At 42.1% G+C, this 17,987-nt stretch overlaps 1 protein-coding gene across 1 annotated transcript in view; it reads right to left on the bottom strand.

Moving 5' to 3' along the window:
- The window catches only part of PTPRK (protein tyrosine phosphatase receptor type K), a 919,308-nt gene that overhangs the window by 84,100 nt on the left and 817,221 nt on the right, over positions 1–17,987 (bottom strand). Inside the window, 3 exon segments of the mRNA XM_030196529.1 lie at positions 1,390–1,466; positions 8,607–8,694; positions 10,826–11,010. Of these exon segments, the coding sequence (XP_030052389.1) occupies positions 1,390–1,466; positions 8,607–8,694; positions 10,826–11,010 (350 nt within the window).

The raw sequence follows: 17,987 nt of genomic DNA on the forward strand, positions 1-17,987 counted from the left end.
ACTTCCTCTTGAGGTTTCAGCAGCCAATTTTAAAGAAGCAGCAAAAGGATTGGCGGCAGCAAGCAGGAAAGAGTGGGAATCTTTCCTGCCCCGAAGAGGCCACTAGACCACCATGGTGTATATTGAGGTATGTTTGGGGAGGGCACTCTGACTCAGTGCTGGAGGGCTGGGGAAGGGAGTTGGATGGAGTCATGGATGGATAGAGTCGTGGGTGGATGAAGGGAGCGGGGCTGGAAAAAGGACTGAACATTGGGTGTGGGGGGGGGGGAGGGGAAAATTGAACATAAGGGATAGAAGGGGATGGAGAGGAGATGGGGACATGGTGCTCATGGATAGCAAGGAAAGGAAAGGGGGACATGCTGCTCATAGATGTTTGCTTTTTTGAAAATGAACATCTTTTAAAATTTTGTATTTAGCACAGTACAGAAGAAAATGCATTTTATGTTACTTTTAGCAGTATTTTCAGTGCTTAAAGAATCTGGCTTTCTTTGGGGGGGGGGGGGGGGGGGAGCAACATGACTGTAGCAGCATCTGGGCTGGCTGGGCCAGGGGTAGGGATGGAGGAGATTAATAGCAGTGGGGGCGGGTTAGATTCCTGCATGGACAGGTTAAATTTCTGTCCCCGTGCAACTCTCTAATGGACAGGTTCAATTTTCTATTTGTCAGAAGAAATTCAATCTTCTCTCCTCTCTAAAGGTAGCACTATTTAACAGTTAGCTTAAAACTGAAACACTCCAATTACCAAATCTTTTTACATACTTTGTCACAGCATCCTACTCATCATACATACACACGCGTGGAAAGTATTAATATTCTAGCAACCAAAGAAAAATGGTAAAGAAAAAAATGGACATGGCAAAAATCAGAATGATGAACTTCTTTCTAAAGATGACAACTATTCTAGATTATATCTACCACACATTATGTTAAAGTATAAAATTTAATTTTTTTAAATGTATAGGTACACACAAGATAGTAGTAAAAAACAACAAAAAAAAGCAGTGATATTATATGGAGTTAATTAGGTGAAGCGTGCACAGATGGGTTGTAATAAGCATTAGTAGTAATTATAAAATAATTAAGCATGATATCTATATTAAATATTTATAACAGGGTTCTGTTATTCACATATAGTGGTACTTACATCCCTGTACAGCCAAATCTACAGCCCAAACCAAAGTCAGGTGTGAAAGAAAGCACAATAATGTCAGTGAGTACTGGGACTGAGAACAAAGAAAAGTGAACATTTTTTTTTTTGTTTACAAAAAAAATGCTAGCAATCAATTTATAAGCGTTGGCATGCAAAAAGGTTTCACATACAGAAAAAGGTGGTGGGGGGGAAAGAAAATAAATACAAAAGAGAGAACAAGCCATGTTAAACACACTTACGTCTATGTAGTTGGCATTAATGTAATCTGAAGAAGGATCGTCCTCCACTGGTTGCAGAATGACTCTCGAGTGGTCATCTGTCAAAATAGCAAAACAAAGAAACATTTTAAAAAATTAGCATGCCAGTACATTAGTATGCCAGAGAAAATGAATTTTATTTTATACCCAGAAATTAACTGTGAGATCCCTGCAAGCTACATTATCCATCAGTAGTAGCTTTCTGCAAATCATTGAGGGGTGGAGAGGAAGCGACATGGACACCATCCCTCCAACCTGAAGAATTCAGATATTTATTTTCCATTTTTTTCTTAAAACAATAAAAACTCATTGTGGTAGTGAATTTAGATCAAGAATTTGTCACTTCCTTTTCGGGATCTATGAAGTTGGCATGTGGGCATCTAACTTGGTCAACAGATGACCTAATTGAACACATTGTTACTACCTAGACAACATTTTTTAAGCTGACATTTTTATCACATGATTCAAGATAGCAATTTGATGGTAGCTGCTATGTCAAGCTCCCAATAGCTGGCTGGTCACTCTTTTTGCTTGTCCTCTATTTCTTGGCTTTAATTCCTAAGCAGAAGGGTTGAGTTTGGGTACCTGTAGGACCTGATCAGCTTAATTTGAAGGGGTTTGTCAGGATGCACCCATGGGTCATTGCAGGGAAGCCCCAGCTTACAGAAGTGAGTTTTCGCTTAGACCCTTGAGCCATCTGTGTGATTAGCTGAAGTGCTACTGAGAAGGGGATGGGTGTTTGCACCGGTTATGCTTAACTCAGAACACCTTGGGGTGTGGAGATTTGGGCCCTGATGCAGGATGTGGTGTGGAACCTGCAACCCTCCCCTCCCTGAAGTGGCTGGAAGGGGAAGTGGTGAGAGGCCTGATCCACTCCCAGGGGTAAAGTTCAAGACAAAGAGATTTCTCTTCCCTCACAGTACCTCCCCTTGAATAAACCTATGGTTATAATGCTTCCATCTGGAGAGCAGTGGAGTTGTTGCAGTGGGTCTGCTTTGCTTTTGCTAATTGTTTTTCACAGGTTTTTCTTAAAGTTTAAGCTCAGGACTCTTTGGCAGAAATTGGAAAAAATAGGTAAAGATCTTATTCATAATAAAGGGGTCCAAGTGTGTCCTATAGTCAGGACCTCCTCTGGGCAGGAGCATGGATAGAGTGGCTAGTTCCAGGGCAGCCTGAAGCCATGCAGACATAACACAATAACTGGGTACGAAACACAGTATGGTAGAACTCTCTACTAGGCAGTAAAGAGTTGTTGGGTAGCAGTAAACACAGGGCAGGCTCACCTAGAACTGTTCTACCAGCAATGACATGTCTGCCTGGCTCTCTTTATTTATGATCACTGATTAGACATACCTCATGCTGGTCCATAAGGCTCCTTTATGGGGCAGACATTTCTTTTCACTAGTTAAGCTCATGTTTCCTTCAGCTTTTAGCTCAGCTGCAAACCTCTAGTCTCTAGCACACAACTACAGCGGTTTGAATCCCTGGTAAACCTCATACTGGTTCCTGTTCATAGTAATGCTGAGATCTTGTAAAACACTGCTAGATACCCGAACTTGAGTATTTTGAACTTTCCAAAAAGATTTTATAAATCTGAGAGAGGTGCTGAATTTTCCTGACACTACTGTGCCTCCCCCTAAAAGCATTTACTATCTACCTTTTTGTTTTTTTTTTTTAGGAAGATGGAGGACAACAAAAAGGAAAAACTGGAGATTCTTCAAGTGATTATTTGGACCTGACTGGATTTTTAGAAACTACGAAGTATTGGTCAAGTGGGTAACACCTGATATATTATCCTGAGAAAACCCAAAATGAGTCAGTAACTTTCTTCTATTTTGAATGACAACATGGGAATTTCATGGTGGATAAGATCAGGATACTTCCATTCCCATTAAATGACCCAAGAGAGATGGAAGTATTCTCTTCTTGGGTCATATTTTTGTTTCAGTTCACCTCTAGGTGCATTAAGCAGCTTGATGAGGGTCATGTTTTATATGAACATCACGATTGTTCCTTAATAATTGAGTGATGACTCTGTTGAGAATGCTTACAGGTGCTCTAAACCTGTCAATATAAGGCAGGGCCACCAAGAGACAAAGCCGGGCCTGGGGCAAATAATGTGCCCTCCTCTGGCCTGCTCGCTGCCTCTGCCCTCTCCACCTGACCACTGCCTCCGCGTCCCTGCCTGCCTGCCACTACAATAGCCCCCTTACCTGGTTCAATCTCTTCTCTTTCCTTCCTCTCCTCAGCAGTGCTCCTGCAGGCCGCCGGCAGCACAAAAAAAGAAGCAACTTACCTCTGTCTGGCCTCTGAAGTGTTTCCTCTGCTGTGTGTCCCACCTGTGTGGACACAGGACATTGTGTCAGAGAAGGCAAGACAAAGCAGAGGGAACATTTCTGAGGCCAACTGAAGGCAGGTTGCTTTCTTTTTTGATGCTGCCAGTAGCCTGCAGGAACACTGACGAAGGGAGGAGGGAAAGACGAGAGAGACACTGAACCAGGCGGGGGTGGGGGGAGAATTTAATGCTGGTTTGCATTTGTGCCACCCCATAGCAATGCTTATGGCCGGGCCCAGGGGAATCTCCCCACCCCGCTCCCCCCCCACCTCAGCGGCCCTGATATAAGGTTAAATGAGTCACTATAGGATTATGTTTTCTTGTGTTTCTCTTTTTAATATGATTCTTGGATTTCATTTGTGGACTACTGTCAGGCAATACATGCTTGCTTGCTTGTTTCTTTGTTTTTTTTTTTCTTGCTGGGGTTTATTCTGTATTCAGTCTGTTTTGTTTTGTTTTAGGGGAAGGGATTTGATTTACCTATCCTTTTCTGTGAGCTCACAATCTAATTTTTTTTAAACTTTGTACCTGGGACAATGGAGAGTTAAGGGCCCCTTTTATCAATATGTGGTAAAAGGGGCCCTCCTGATTAGACTGTAAGCTCCGCTTAGCAGGGACTGTCTCTTACATGTTCAAGTGTACAGTGCTGTATATGTCTAGTACTGCTATAGAAATGAAAAATAGTAGTAGTAGTAGCAGCGTCAGTGCCTGGATTTTTTTTAAAGCTATCATTTCCAACGTGTAAGGGCTTAAGATCCAAGAGAATTTTTCCTACTCTTTTTCCTTATCAGGCAGCCAAGTTCTGGAATGTATTGTCTGTAGACGTAACTCATTTGACTCACTATCCAGCTTATTTTCGGAAGAGATCACCGGCCATCTCCTGAAGCCGGCGAAATCGGTATAATGGAAAGCCGATTTTGGCCTGCTCCAACTGCTTTCCGTCAGAGCCGGTCAAAGTTAAAGGGGGGGCATTTCAGAAGGGTATGAGAGGCGGGACGGGGGCGTTAAGACATGGCCGGCTTCAGCTGATAATGGAAAAAAGAAGGCCGGCTCTGAGGAGCATTTCACCAGCTTCACTTGGTCCATTTGTTTTTTAGGACCAAGTCTCAAAAAAGTGCCCCAATCGACCAGATGACCACCGGAGGGAATCGGGGATCACCTCCCCTTACTCCCCCCCAGTGGTCACCAACCCCCTCCCACCCAAAAAACAAACAAACCAAAAAAATACCTTTTCTGCCAGCCTGAAATGTCATACCCAGCTCCCTGACAGCAGTACGCAGGTCCCTGGAGCAGTTTTTAGTGGGTGCAGTGCACTTCAGGCAGGTGGACCCAGGCCCATCCCCCCCTACCTGTTACACTTGTGGTGGTAAATGGGAGCCCTTCAACCCCCCCCCAAAACCTACTGTACCCACATGTAGGTGCCCCCCTTCACCCAAAAGGGCTATGGTAATGGTGTAGAGTTGAGGGGAGTGGGTTTTGGGGGGGATTTGGGGGGGGGGGGGCTCAGCACCCAAGGTAAGGGAGCTAGGCACCTGGGATCTATTTTTATTTTCAATTTTTAGAAGTGCCCCCTAGGGTGCCCGGTTGGTGTCCTGGCATGTCACGGGGACCAGTGCACTACAAATGCTGGCTTCTCCCATAACCAAATGCCTTGGATTTGGCCGGGTTTGAGATGGACGGCCTTGGTTTCCGTTATCGGCGAAAACCGATGCTGGCCATCTCAAACCCGACCATCTCTGACATTTGGCTGGCCCCAACTGTATTATTGAAACGAAAGATGGCCGGCCGTTCGATTATGCCCCTCTATGTTTCCTTTCCCAAGTCTGTTAAGACTATTTCATTTAAGAAGTATATACTTTTAGATTAAGATGCCCAGATTAATGAATATTGGTGAGTCAGTTTTATGGCTGGTTTAATATAAATGCTACTGTTTGTACTTCCCATACTTTATTGCTGGTATTCTTATAATATGCAATCCGCCTTGGACTGAAAATTGGTGTAGGTGAAATATAAGTGCTAGGCAAAGTAATGTAAAGCCTGTTCTATGTGCAAAAAACGGGCTTTTATTAAACTGTATGAACACAGAGAATGTGTACTTGCTTTGTGATCTATGTGCAGACATTCCTGAGGGTGTAGTTTGGGTGAGGCAGAAGTGGAGTTGCGATGCTGCAAATTTGTATGTCTGAACTTGCATATGGCTGGGGCCAGTTCTGCATTGCCTATTTCATAAGTGCCTAAATTGCCATTATTAAATAGGCTGGAAATAGGTATCTTTTCAAAACTTTTACGTACAGGGTTCTCTTATAAAAATTATCCCCATGTAGATTAAGCAACTGTGCAGTTCAAGCAGGCACGCCTGTGTGCTGGCAAATATAAAAATGTTTGTGTGTGGTTTTATAGTTCCAAAATACAACACCACACAATTCTGGCAGAAGAGAAATGTTCGATAATGCAGAGTTATTTGCGCAGACATTTTCAGGTGCTGAGCTCTTGGCTGCTGTCTAACACCATCTGTTGGGCCTTTCAAAAATAATTCTGTGAGCACAGGCTACGTGACACTTCTAATAGAGGATGAGAAGATGGGAGAGGTATCAACATTTCACAGCGCATTAACCCTCAAAATTAATGGAAAAACAGGGCTGGAAAAACATCAAGAAGTGGTTCTGGCAGGCTCAGTCATTCTGAAAGCAAAAGTGGTAGTTCATGCTGGCCAGTACCAGAGCAAGAAGATGCAATAGCCTGCCTGCAGCACATTAGAATTACTAGAAAGCACTGGCCTACCTCTCAGGGAAGCAGGAGGAGGAAAAGATAGCACTAGGATTGCTTGGAAAAAGGGAGGAGGTTGGCAGTCAATGAAGACCCTATGTAAAGGAGTAAGTGACAGTAAGCCTACTTTTCTTCTGTGAGATAGCGCGGTTGGTATAAACGGTGAGGTTTGTGAGCAAGTGTGGGGGAGTTAATCATTGAAGTCTGCAGAAAATCTGGATAAGTCCCACTGCAAAATATAGTTGGTTAAAGTTACTCATAGAGAGTTATCCAGATAACTTTAGACCTTCTATTTGGGTGGCCTGACAACCAGTGATTTTTAACCAGACAGTGCTGAACATCTGTGCTCTCTATCTCAGTGGCGTTCCTAGGGGCGCTGACACCCGGGGCGGATCACCGATGCGTCCCGCCCCCCCCCCCCCCGGGTGCAGTGCCCCCTCCCCCGGCAAAATAACCCCCCGGGTGCAGCGCGACCCCCCCCACCGGCGAAAGACCCCCCCCAGGTGCACGCTGCTGGGGGGGTGGTGCCGCGCACCTGTCGGCTCTTCGTTTCCATGCTCCCTCTGCCCAGGAACAGGAAGTAACCTGTTCCGGGGCAGAAGGAGCATGAAAACGAAGAGCCGACAGGTGCGCGGCACCCCCCCCAGTGGCGTGCACCTGAGGCGGACCGCTCCCCCCTTGGTACGCCACTGCTCTATCTAAACTATAACCATGCCCCTAGAATGGCAAATGTGTGGCCCAAGTGCAGCATTCTCTTAACCAGATAAATGTAGTCCAGCTTGGGGGGGCTAGGAGGATGATTTGTCCAGTTAACTTCCAAAGTTCCAAATCCTCTGAATTATCAGACTGTAGATTTAAAATTTATTTTGATAATTTTATTTCACTGTATATAGTAAGCTATGTTGAGTTCTTTTTGGGGAAAAGTGGAATATAGACAGAAACCTGTGATACAGGAGAAAGTAAAGGCAACATAAAAAGCAGCATAAGAATAATATACTATTACTTATTTTGTAGTGTTACTGGATACATGCGGAGCTTTATACACAAAGAAAAGTGAGGATTGAGGAGGCAGTGAAGATTGTATGTGGAAGCCAGTGAAGGCAGTGGTCCAGCTCATGTAGTGGAGAAGAGGAGGTAGCAAATTAACTAGGGTGCAGTTTTGGAAAAACAGGATTGCCTGGTAATGAGGCAGAAACACAGACAGCAAGAAAAGAGAAAACGACAGTGGGAAGAAGGGAAAGAAGAGATAGCATAGGTGTAAAGAGCAGAAAGCAGAGGTTGAATGAGAAGAAGGATTAGAATACAGCATGTCCAAGAAGGAGGGGGAAGGGAGAAGCGCCAGTACAAATCTATGGGAAAAGAGGGTGGAATAGAGATAAAGGATAAGATGAAGAATTGGGTGAAGAGGCAGTTGAGGGAAGAAGGTGGGGCAGAAACAGGAAGAGATTTTTGTATAGATCAAGAGAAGATGGAGAGCTGACTGGGATAGGTGGGAGGTACTACAAATGAAGGAACTGTGTAGGATGATGATATGGAGAGGTAGCCCAACCTGGACTCATGTAGAAGAGGGAAAAGATAACTGCTTTCCAGGATGAGGAGGAGGAACAGAAAATTGTCCCATTACTGCTGCTGCTCTGGATTCTTGGTATGAAGGGGAGATACAGTATTAGGAGGAGGGCAGGATACAAAGGAATGTTGAAAGAAGAAGGGATACAGACAAGAGATGGAAAACTATACTGGGAAAGATAAAAGTGAGTCAAGGAAAACTGTTCCCATAGCTACTATTTCAAATGCTGAGAAAATAATGGGTTTGTTGGAGGAAGCACTTCAGTTTAACCTCACTTTGGAAGGACCCGTCTGAAGTGCTCTGTTGTACTGTGTCTCTAAGGACAGAGGCAGTGAAGGGTTTTTCCCACTAAATGCTTACTGTATTTTCAACCCTTATCACCTCTCTGTAGATGAAACCTCTTCATTCTGTTTTACAGAAAGGCTCCCCCTCCCCCAAACAAAAGAAAAATACATTGTACGTTGAATGAAAGCGACTTAGATCAAGCCGAGCAAAACACATGAATGATAACAGAAAGAAGGGGGAACTTACATGCAATGATGTTTCCATACCGATTCTTTGCTCTGTTTTGGTCTTTCTTAGCTACATCCCACGAAGCAGACTGCCCCTCAAAGAAACTCTATAATACAGACACACATACGTAACACATAAATAGGACTGAACAAAACAATTCAGAAAAAATCTTTTAATCATAGGAGACTGAAATAATGAATTAATAAAAACAAATATGTATAGTACATGTCCCAAGAATAAGGTGAAAAACTGTTTCAATACATTTTTGCATTCTATAATATGAGAACTAGTGCGGGGTAAAATGGGCAAACAATTTACTTAAGAATGATGCCACAGTTCCATCAATAAACGAATTTGTGTAATTATTTCTATGCCAGTTTAACTAAACAAACCATCACCTCATGGTTTCTACCTTTCCAAAAAAACCTGGCCAATCCTACCATGATGGTCCAAAAAAAAACAACATGGCAGACAATCCGCAAAATACAATGTGGAAACAAGTGAAGCAGATCAATCAGTGGTGCAAATCAATCTTTATTATAGGGTTACAACCCAATAAAATGCCCGAGACAGGCCATGTTTCACCCAAAAGGCATGCGTTAGGGGCTATAGTGTGACTTTTGTCACCAAATGGTGTATACCCTAGTTTCCACCATATATAATTAATGGTGGAAACTAGGGTATACACCATTTTAACCATTCGGTGAAAAAGAACACACTATTGCCCCTGACGCAGGGTGAAACACAGCCTGTGTTGGGTGTTTTATTGGGTTGTAACCCTATAATAAAGATTGATTTGCTCCACCGACTGATCTGTTTCGTTTGTTTCCACAATCCTACCATGAGAAATTTCAGCTGTACACCAGTGGCGCTACACAGGTGGGCCTGGGTGGGCCGGAGCCCACCCACTTAGGGCTCAGGCCCGCCCAACAGTAGCACACGTTTAGCGGTAGCTGGTGGCGAACCCAAGCTCGGCCAACTCAATTTCCCCGATGGTAACAAAAATGCTACTCTCCACAATAATGGCACCTGCGCATGCTCAGTTTTTAGTGCATGCCTGCTGCAGACTGCCAAGATGAAAAGAAGCATTTTCTCACCAGCTGAGATATTTTTTGGGTGGTGGGGGGGGGGGGGGGGGGGGGGGGAAGAGAACACTTGGTGCCCACCCACTTCTTGCCTACACCCACTCAAAGTCTGTTGTCTGGCTACGCCCCTGCTGTACACACAGTGGCAACTCAAAGTGTGACTAGCAACAACCTGTTACTTTTCCAGCATTGCACTACCCTACTGTGAAGCTAAAACAAAGACAAATCTCAGTTTGGGAAACACTGTTGAGGTGGGTATTAAAACAAAATTACAACCAGAATGAACACTGCAACTGATACTGTACCAGCCCATCCACCTACCAAGAATCCCTTCCCAATACGATAAGTGCAAAGAGTGGTTAAATCCAGATATACTGCTGTCCAAGGGATTTATGAGATCTTACAACCTTTTTCATACGCATTCATCTGCAAGAGAACTTGTGTGATCTAGACAACCTCTGCACACCTTCTCTGGATTATTCTTACGTATATCCAATATAAAGTATCACAAAGTATCAAGAGGCTTATGGGGTCTTTTAGGCGCGGTAGGGTTTTTAGTGCATGCTGATTAGCGAACGGATGCCCATAGGAATATATGGGCATTTCTAGCGTTTAGCTCACACTTATTTTTAATGTGTGCTATAAACGCTAGTATGCCTTAGTAAAAGAACCCCTTAGCTAGCTAAAACTGAGTTATCCAGCTAAGCTGCTGTATTTTGAACACTTTCACCCTCTAAATTTAGCTTTCTAAATGCATGAGGTGCATACATTTAGATGGTGAGAAAAATCGGACATTGGGGAAAAATTACACCCGTTACCATTCAGTTCTAATCAGCTAATTTACATTTCTTAAACAAAATGAATTGCAAATTTAACTCACTCTAATTTGTATGTCATTTTTTTGTTACATTTGTACCCCGCGCTTTCCCACTCATGGCAGGCTCAATGCGGCTTACATGGGGCAAAGGAGGGTTAAGTGACTTGCCCAAAATCACAAGGAGCTGCCTGTGCCGGGAATCGAACTCAGTTCCTCAGTTCCCCAGGACCAAAGTCCACCACCCTAACCACTAGGCCAGTCCTCCACTAAAGAGTAAAGTCTTTGCCCTCGGAACAGCACTGCTCTGTACAGGAAGCTCAAAGTGACATATATACCTCATATTCTTCTTTGAATCCATAGCTGTCCGATGTTTTCATGAGGTTAATGTGCTGCAGCAGGTCGGCGACTCTGATAGCTGGATGCAACTGCCCCGTTTGGTATGGAGACTCAGTTCCTTCACACAGGTAGCGAGGAACATCTAGCAAGCGACTGGACTCTGCCGTGGCAGTGTGGTTCTCATCTGTGATTTAAAAGCAAGACTTGTAAACAATATTTGACCATTTCTCCAAATACTCATTGCTCTTTGCAGTTCAATGCACATATACTGAAATCTTTAGGACACATCACTCCAGAGGATACCGCTCCATCAAATACCGTGTGAAGGACTCCTAAATAGAAAGGCTTAACAAACATCTTCTACATGTTTCTTCTTGCACATGGTCTCAAAAAATAACAATCTTTCAAAAAACTAATATTAAACTTTTTTTTTTTGCTTTCTAAACACAGACCCTCAAAATGAACCCATAAATCTGCATTAGGACTAACTAGCTAACAATGGCTTTAACTTAAATGCTGCATGTCAAAAACACATCACAAGTATGATTCCACAAATCTCTCCAACTTACATATCTGATCAGAAAGGGAAAGAGATTATAGATGCTTTAAAACTAGTCCATTAATGGATGTCACTGAATTTGTATCTTTTGGCAGAAACCATTTAAGTAAATTGTATCCCCTCTATTTTAGAGGTTTGGTCAAAATAACATCCTACCAATAAATCAAACCACACCAGATTTTGAGGACTATGATGTAAAAATAGTATTCCTACTATTTTCTTCCCAGGTAGTGACTCATAATATAGAACATTTCATTGTATATATTGCTTTTCCCTATGTGCATCACTTTAAATTTCTTCAGTCATTTTGATATTCAGTCTGGCAAGATCTGAAGTTCTTCATAGCCCTCCATTGCACCGGACACCCTCCATTGCACCTAATACTCTCTTCTTGGATCCATGCACACACATATGTACTGCCCCAATCACCCCTTTAGCACCACCACCCAGATACTAAACCTACAATTGATGCCCCCCATAAGTACACACATTCCTACATCCCACCATATGTACACAAACTCCCACATGACATACATAAGCCCCCAGTCCTCTTCTCAGAACATCACCCAAAGCAGACATCCTCCACACACCCTTACTGTCCCAAATATCCTGCCTTAAAAACCTAACTTACTCCCTTGCCCTACACGCCATACTCCTGCCTCAGTCACCTACCCACCCACCCAACACATACCCTGTCTCAGACATTCCTCAAATTTCACACATACCCTCACACCCTATCTCCCATTCTAACTGGAGCTCTGAGAATGATCTTGCCCCAACTACCTTGCACAATATGGTGTTCTAGTGTCCTCAACTTTTTTGACAGGCGCCCACTGAATCCTAGACATTCTACTCGTGACACATATCAAAAGGACATTACAGACATCCCGGTGAGCAAGACATTCAACATAAAAGGACCCTACTCATTCTATTCCTATAATGCTGTATATATTATTCAGTGTAGAACATGTGAAGAAGATTGACAAGACAGGCCAAAAATTAAAGATGAGCATGAACTCATACAAGCATAAGATCACATTATTGCTCTTAAGACCTATTTATTTGGGAAATATATAATAGGGGTTATTGATTTACAGAGTACTGCTAGAAAAACTATTAATGGATATGGTATGGATATAAGAACATAAGACTGGGCATCCAAATGGCAGATGACATTTAATGTGAGAAAGTGCAAAGTGATGCACGTGGGAAAGAAGAATCCAAATTATAGCCACGTGATGCAAGGTTCCACATTAGGAGTCACCAACCAGGAGAAGGATCTAGGTGTCATCGTTGATGATACGTTGAAACCCTCTGCTCAGTGTGCAGCGGCGGCTAAAAAATCAAATAGAATGTTAGGAATTATTAGTAAATGAATGGAAAACAAATATTGTTCCATGGTTCGACCGAACCTTGAATACTGTGTGCAATTCTGGTCGCCGCATCTCAAAAAAGATATAGCCGAATTAGAAAAGGTACAGAGAAGGACGATGAAAATGATAAAGGGGATGGTATGACTTCCCTATGAGGAAAAGCTAAAGCAGCTAGGGCTCTTCAGCTTGGAGAAAAGATGGCTGAGGGGAGATACGATAGTGGTCTATAAAATACTGAGTGGAGTGGAACGGGTAGATGTGAATCACTTATTTACTCTTTCCAAAAATACTATAACTAGGGGGAATGCAATGAAGCTACTAAGTAGTAAATTTAAGACAAATCAGAGAAAATATTTCTTCACTCAACGTGTAACGAAACTCTGGAATTTGTTGCCAGAGAATGTGGTTAAAGCAGTTAGCTTAGCAGGGTTTAAAAAAGGTTTGGATAACTTCCTAGAAGAAAAGTCCATAATCCATTATTAAGATGGACTTGGGAAAAACCACTGCTTATTTCTAGGATAAGCAGCATAAAATCTGTTTTACTGTTCTGGGATCTTGTGACCTGGATTGGCCATGGGCTTGATGGGCCTTTGGTCTGTCCCAGTATAGCAACTCTTATGTTCTTATATAAATTATATGGGTTATTTGCTGTTGTTCACAATGATTGATTGGCTCTCTTTATGATGTAAATCACTTTGAGCTCTAATAATGGGGTATGTTAACAATTCATAAGAGAAAAAGTAAAGAGAAGGCTAAGATTACAATTCCAAAAAGAAGCACTTTTTGGACCAATCCACTGGATCAATAACCTTATGATTAGGGTATTTAAAGCAAAATTTAACATAATCTAGGAACATAAGACTTTTGAAGCAAAAAATGATTGGACACGTTTGAATGGAAAAGAAAGCCTCACCAAAGACCTGGGCTTTTTAACCCATTGTGAGCCACAAACCTGATCACCATCAACCTCTCACCCTTCAACCCCAAACTCTTTTTCCTTCAGACTGTCATAATAATGTTTTCACTTATAATTTTCTTGCATACTCATTGTTTTTTTTTTCATTCTGTTCAGACCCGGCATTTTAGCTCCTGAACTTCTGAAAAGCTAGTTAAGAAACGTTGTTTATCCAACAGAAAGGTATTCTCTCACATTTTTGACTTGGTCTTAATTTAACTTTTATTTATGTGCATTCAAGCTAAAAAAGCAACCACATTACGTTTCTTAAAACATCACACACAAACTGAAGACTTCAATAAATCAACTGTCTTTAATTGAAGACTCTCTCACATAATTTTCTACAAGACCTATGTAGGACTATAACCCCTGCAAGCATGCAAACGTGGATTCTGGTTGGATCCATTCTTTTGTACCGTTCTATGTAAAGTGTCTTTTCTTTATTGCACTTTTACTCTTCATTTCTAATTTGTAAGCCACATGTTTGTGGGGATAATGTGGGGTATAAATACATTGATAAATAAATAAATAATCATCACACAATTATAACACACAGTAACCAGCATCCATTAATACGTTTGCACTAGACCAGGGGTAGGCAACTCCGGTCCTCGAGAGCGGCAGGCAGGTCAGGTTTTCAGGATATCCACAATGAATATGCAGGAGATAGATTTGCAAGCACTGCCTCCATGGTATGCAAATCTATCTCCTGCATATTCATTGTGGATATCCTGAAAACCTCAGAGTTGCCTACCCCTGCACTAGACTGTTCAAACATACATGACATAATTCTACAGTTCTGTGGTTCTTTCAATGACAAGACTGTTTGGAGTTTATAACATATTCCATCTTTTTGCTCAGCACTTACCAGTGATAGGTACTTTGTCAGAAAAATGCAGCACAAAACAAACAAAAATTGAGCACAGAGATTATTTTCAGCCATCATCACAACAGCATCATAAATCAGTATACTGCAGTGCTATACAACATGCATTACCAAGAAAAAAAAAAGATTGAACTACTCACAAAATCCTTTATTATGGAATACATTAGAGATAATGGCATGGAATGACAACGAAATACTAATCCAGGAACTAGAGAAACACATCAAAATATCTAATTTAACTAGAAATTAACATCAATGTTACCATTAAAAAAAAATCCAAAATCAGCAATATTAGGCTTCTGTGCCCATAAAGTGCTGGAAATATCCTCACATATTAATGTATTCCCAATTATTGTTAGAAGGTAGAGGAGAGGGAACATACAAATATCCCAGGGCACTTTTTATTTTGCACACAGAAAAAAGCACTGATTCCTTGTGGAACCTGAATATGGACCAGACCTTCTCCTCCTCCCATGAAGGTAGTGAAGGTGAACAGTAACAAAATCAGCCAGGAGGAGCAAGAAAAGGGAACCAAAGAATGTTCCCACTCCAAGAACAGCTACAAAAATAAAGGAAACAGCAGAGTTCTACCTGGGGAAGGATCCCATATACCAAGGCTCAAAGAGCTCTACTTACAGAGGCAGTTACCATCTGAAAGAGGGGCCCAGATAGGGTAAGGCCGGAAGAAGACAGTGTCAGACAGAGGGTTACTTTATTGCTCCTGAATAAGGTTGTTAAGCATTTGTCCCAAGTTCTAACTCAATAATCCAAATTACAGTAAACCACTTGGACTGGATTACTTTATAGGTGGGAATTTAGGTTTCATTCAGACTATTTCTTAATGTCCTGAAATTGCCCAAAGAGATAGAATAAGTAATCATATTGAGGGTTTAGGCTGTCTTTAGTTTTCTCATTATCTCCCTAATTTTGTTTACAATGGTCCACCCATCTCTCATGTCTGCAATGTGTGCAGCAAAACTCCAAGGAACTTGACAGCAGCTGTGATGTAAGTATTTTAACTGTGAGACTGCTAACACACTCTCTATGTGTCACATTTTGAAGTCCTTCCAGACCAAAACGGAAGTTGAACTGGTGACCTAAAATTTACTTTTCACAGACTAACACTTGTGGCCGTTCTCTCAAACCATCTGGTTTGCTCAAGGTACAGACCCCCCCCCCCCCCCAGAAGTATCAGACATATGTACTGTGAAATTATTTGATTATTTCAAGTGGCTAAGGACTGTGCAGTCCCAATATGAAGTGAAAATCTCAAGCTTAAGGCTTAGCATATTTTCCTGCATAAGTAGTTCCGGAAGCAGAGGAAGAATTTTCCTGAGTTTCAGAAGTACAAGAGACACTATTTCAAGACACTGGCAGGAGTGACACTGATTGGTCTTGCATGGAGGAAGCATTTCTGTCAGCTCTCAAGCATGTGAGAGTTTTTGTGAGATTGAAGTAGGAGAATAGCTATGTTTGTATAGTATATCTGACAGGAAGAGATATTTAGAACAAGGCTTCCCAAACCTCTCCTGTGGGCCAATGATCAATTTCCCCCGCGCTGTTCCGAACAGCACTTTAAAATTAATGCTGGGACAGCATAGGGAAATAAAGCCCTAATGATCAAACCTAATAGCATGCAAATTTATGCGTGTTATTAGCTTTGATCATTGGGGCACTTCTGTAGGAGGATTGTGCTTGGGAATGCGCCCAAGGCACAATCCTCCTGCAGAAGTTGTTTGACAGATCCGGGCTGTAAAAAAAAAAAAAAAAAAGACTGGACCTGTCAAACAGACCAACGCAAGGGGCTGGAGGTTCACTGGACCCCCAGCTCCCCTACCCACTCCCGCAAAAGGATATCCTGTGGATATCCTGAAATCCCAACGGACTGTAGGATTGCCAGGAGAGGGTTGGGAAGCCCTTTTTTGAGCCCTTATGAGGAGGAATAAGACTTTTAATGGAAACCTGTCCCATTAAACTCAGATAAACCACAGAAAGGATCAGTAATATAACTGTGTAAACTGATTCATAGCAAAATCGTATGTATGACAAACACCAATGATCGTAATAGAGAGCCAGTTTGCTTTCTAGTCAGGTCGCTAATGAAGTCCACTGATTCCTATCAGTAAAAGTCCACTGTAATACCAGTGTTACAATGTTGTATCTTTCACGTTGCTCCTGCCGAATTAAAAATATAAAGCAATTAAAAATAGGGCTGGTGTTTTCTGGGGAGTTTAATTTTTCAAGCTGAAGAGATCATCACTGTTCCATGGCCAGATTATAAGCAACCTTGGGCAGAGAACACCAATTGTACCTAAAATGTAATTCACCTTGAGTTTAGATTTGAAAAAGTGAATAATCAAATCTAATACCCATACAGGGGGTAAAATCTATAAGGAACTGCATAGCTGTTGGCAGCAGGAAGGCATGTAAATGACCCCTTATAGAGAACCAACTAGCAGAAAAGTAGCCACTGTGATTTCTTATGCCCATGGATGGTATTTGGGCAGAGCACACAATTACACCCATAAATTACAGAATACTTTAATATATGCATGCTCCAACTCATAACTATATATGGGCATTTACATCAGCTATAAGGTTGCTGAAGCCTTAAAAGTAAATGTGTTCTAAGCTACTTGGTGTATGTGCTCAAGCTTTAAAAGTAAATGTGTTTTGAGCTACTTGCGGCTTCTTTTCTCTATAGAAAACACTTGAGAAGTGCCATAACAAGTGCCTTCAGTAGATGTCTTTTATAGAATTATATTCATAGTGACAGATTCATATCAAGAGAGTTCATCCAGACTGCCTGGTAGAGATTTGTTTCCTCTGGATACATGTACACATTAGGGGGAGGGGGAAGAGTTCATTTTAGAAAGGATTTTCTGCCTTTTATAAAACTGCCCTGTAGCATACACACAAGTAAGTACATGCCATGGCATGTGCAGGCATTCATAGGTGTAGGGTACATACAAACACATGTACACCTGTGGGTGTTGGCATTTGCACACTACTGGGACCTATTTTATAATTGCTGATATGTTGCCTTTATAAAATAGGCTTCCAATGGGTATCCCATTATAAAATACGGCCTACAAAGACCCATATGCCACCCAATGCCATACACAAGAATATAACAGTAGCCATACTGGGTTAGACCAAGGGTCCATCTAGTCCAGTATCCTGTTTTCCAAACAGTGGCCATGCCAGGTGGCAGAAACCCAAATTGTGGCAACGTCTCAATAGCAGACTATGGACCTTTCCTCCAGGAATTTTCCTCCTTCTCTTGTATTTTACCTGTCCTGTCAACCCTTTCCTACAACTACTACCCTCCACATCTGTTCCAGGCATGCCCATCACCATCTCTGCTACAAGGCCATTTCAGGCTGTG

The sequence above is a fragment of the Microcaecilia unicolor genome, chromosome 3 (assembly GCF_901765095.1).
Source record: "Microcaecilia unicolor chromosome 3, aMicUni1.1, whole genome shotgun sequence".
NCBI lineage: Eukaryota > Metazoa > Chordata > Amphibia > Gymnophiona > Siphonopidae > Microcaecilia > Microcaecilia unicolor.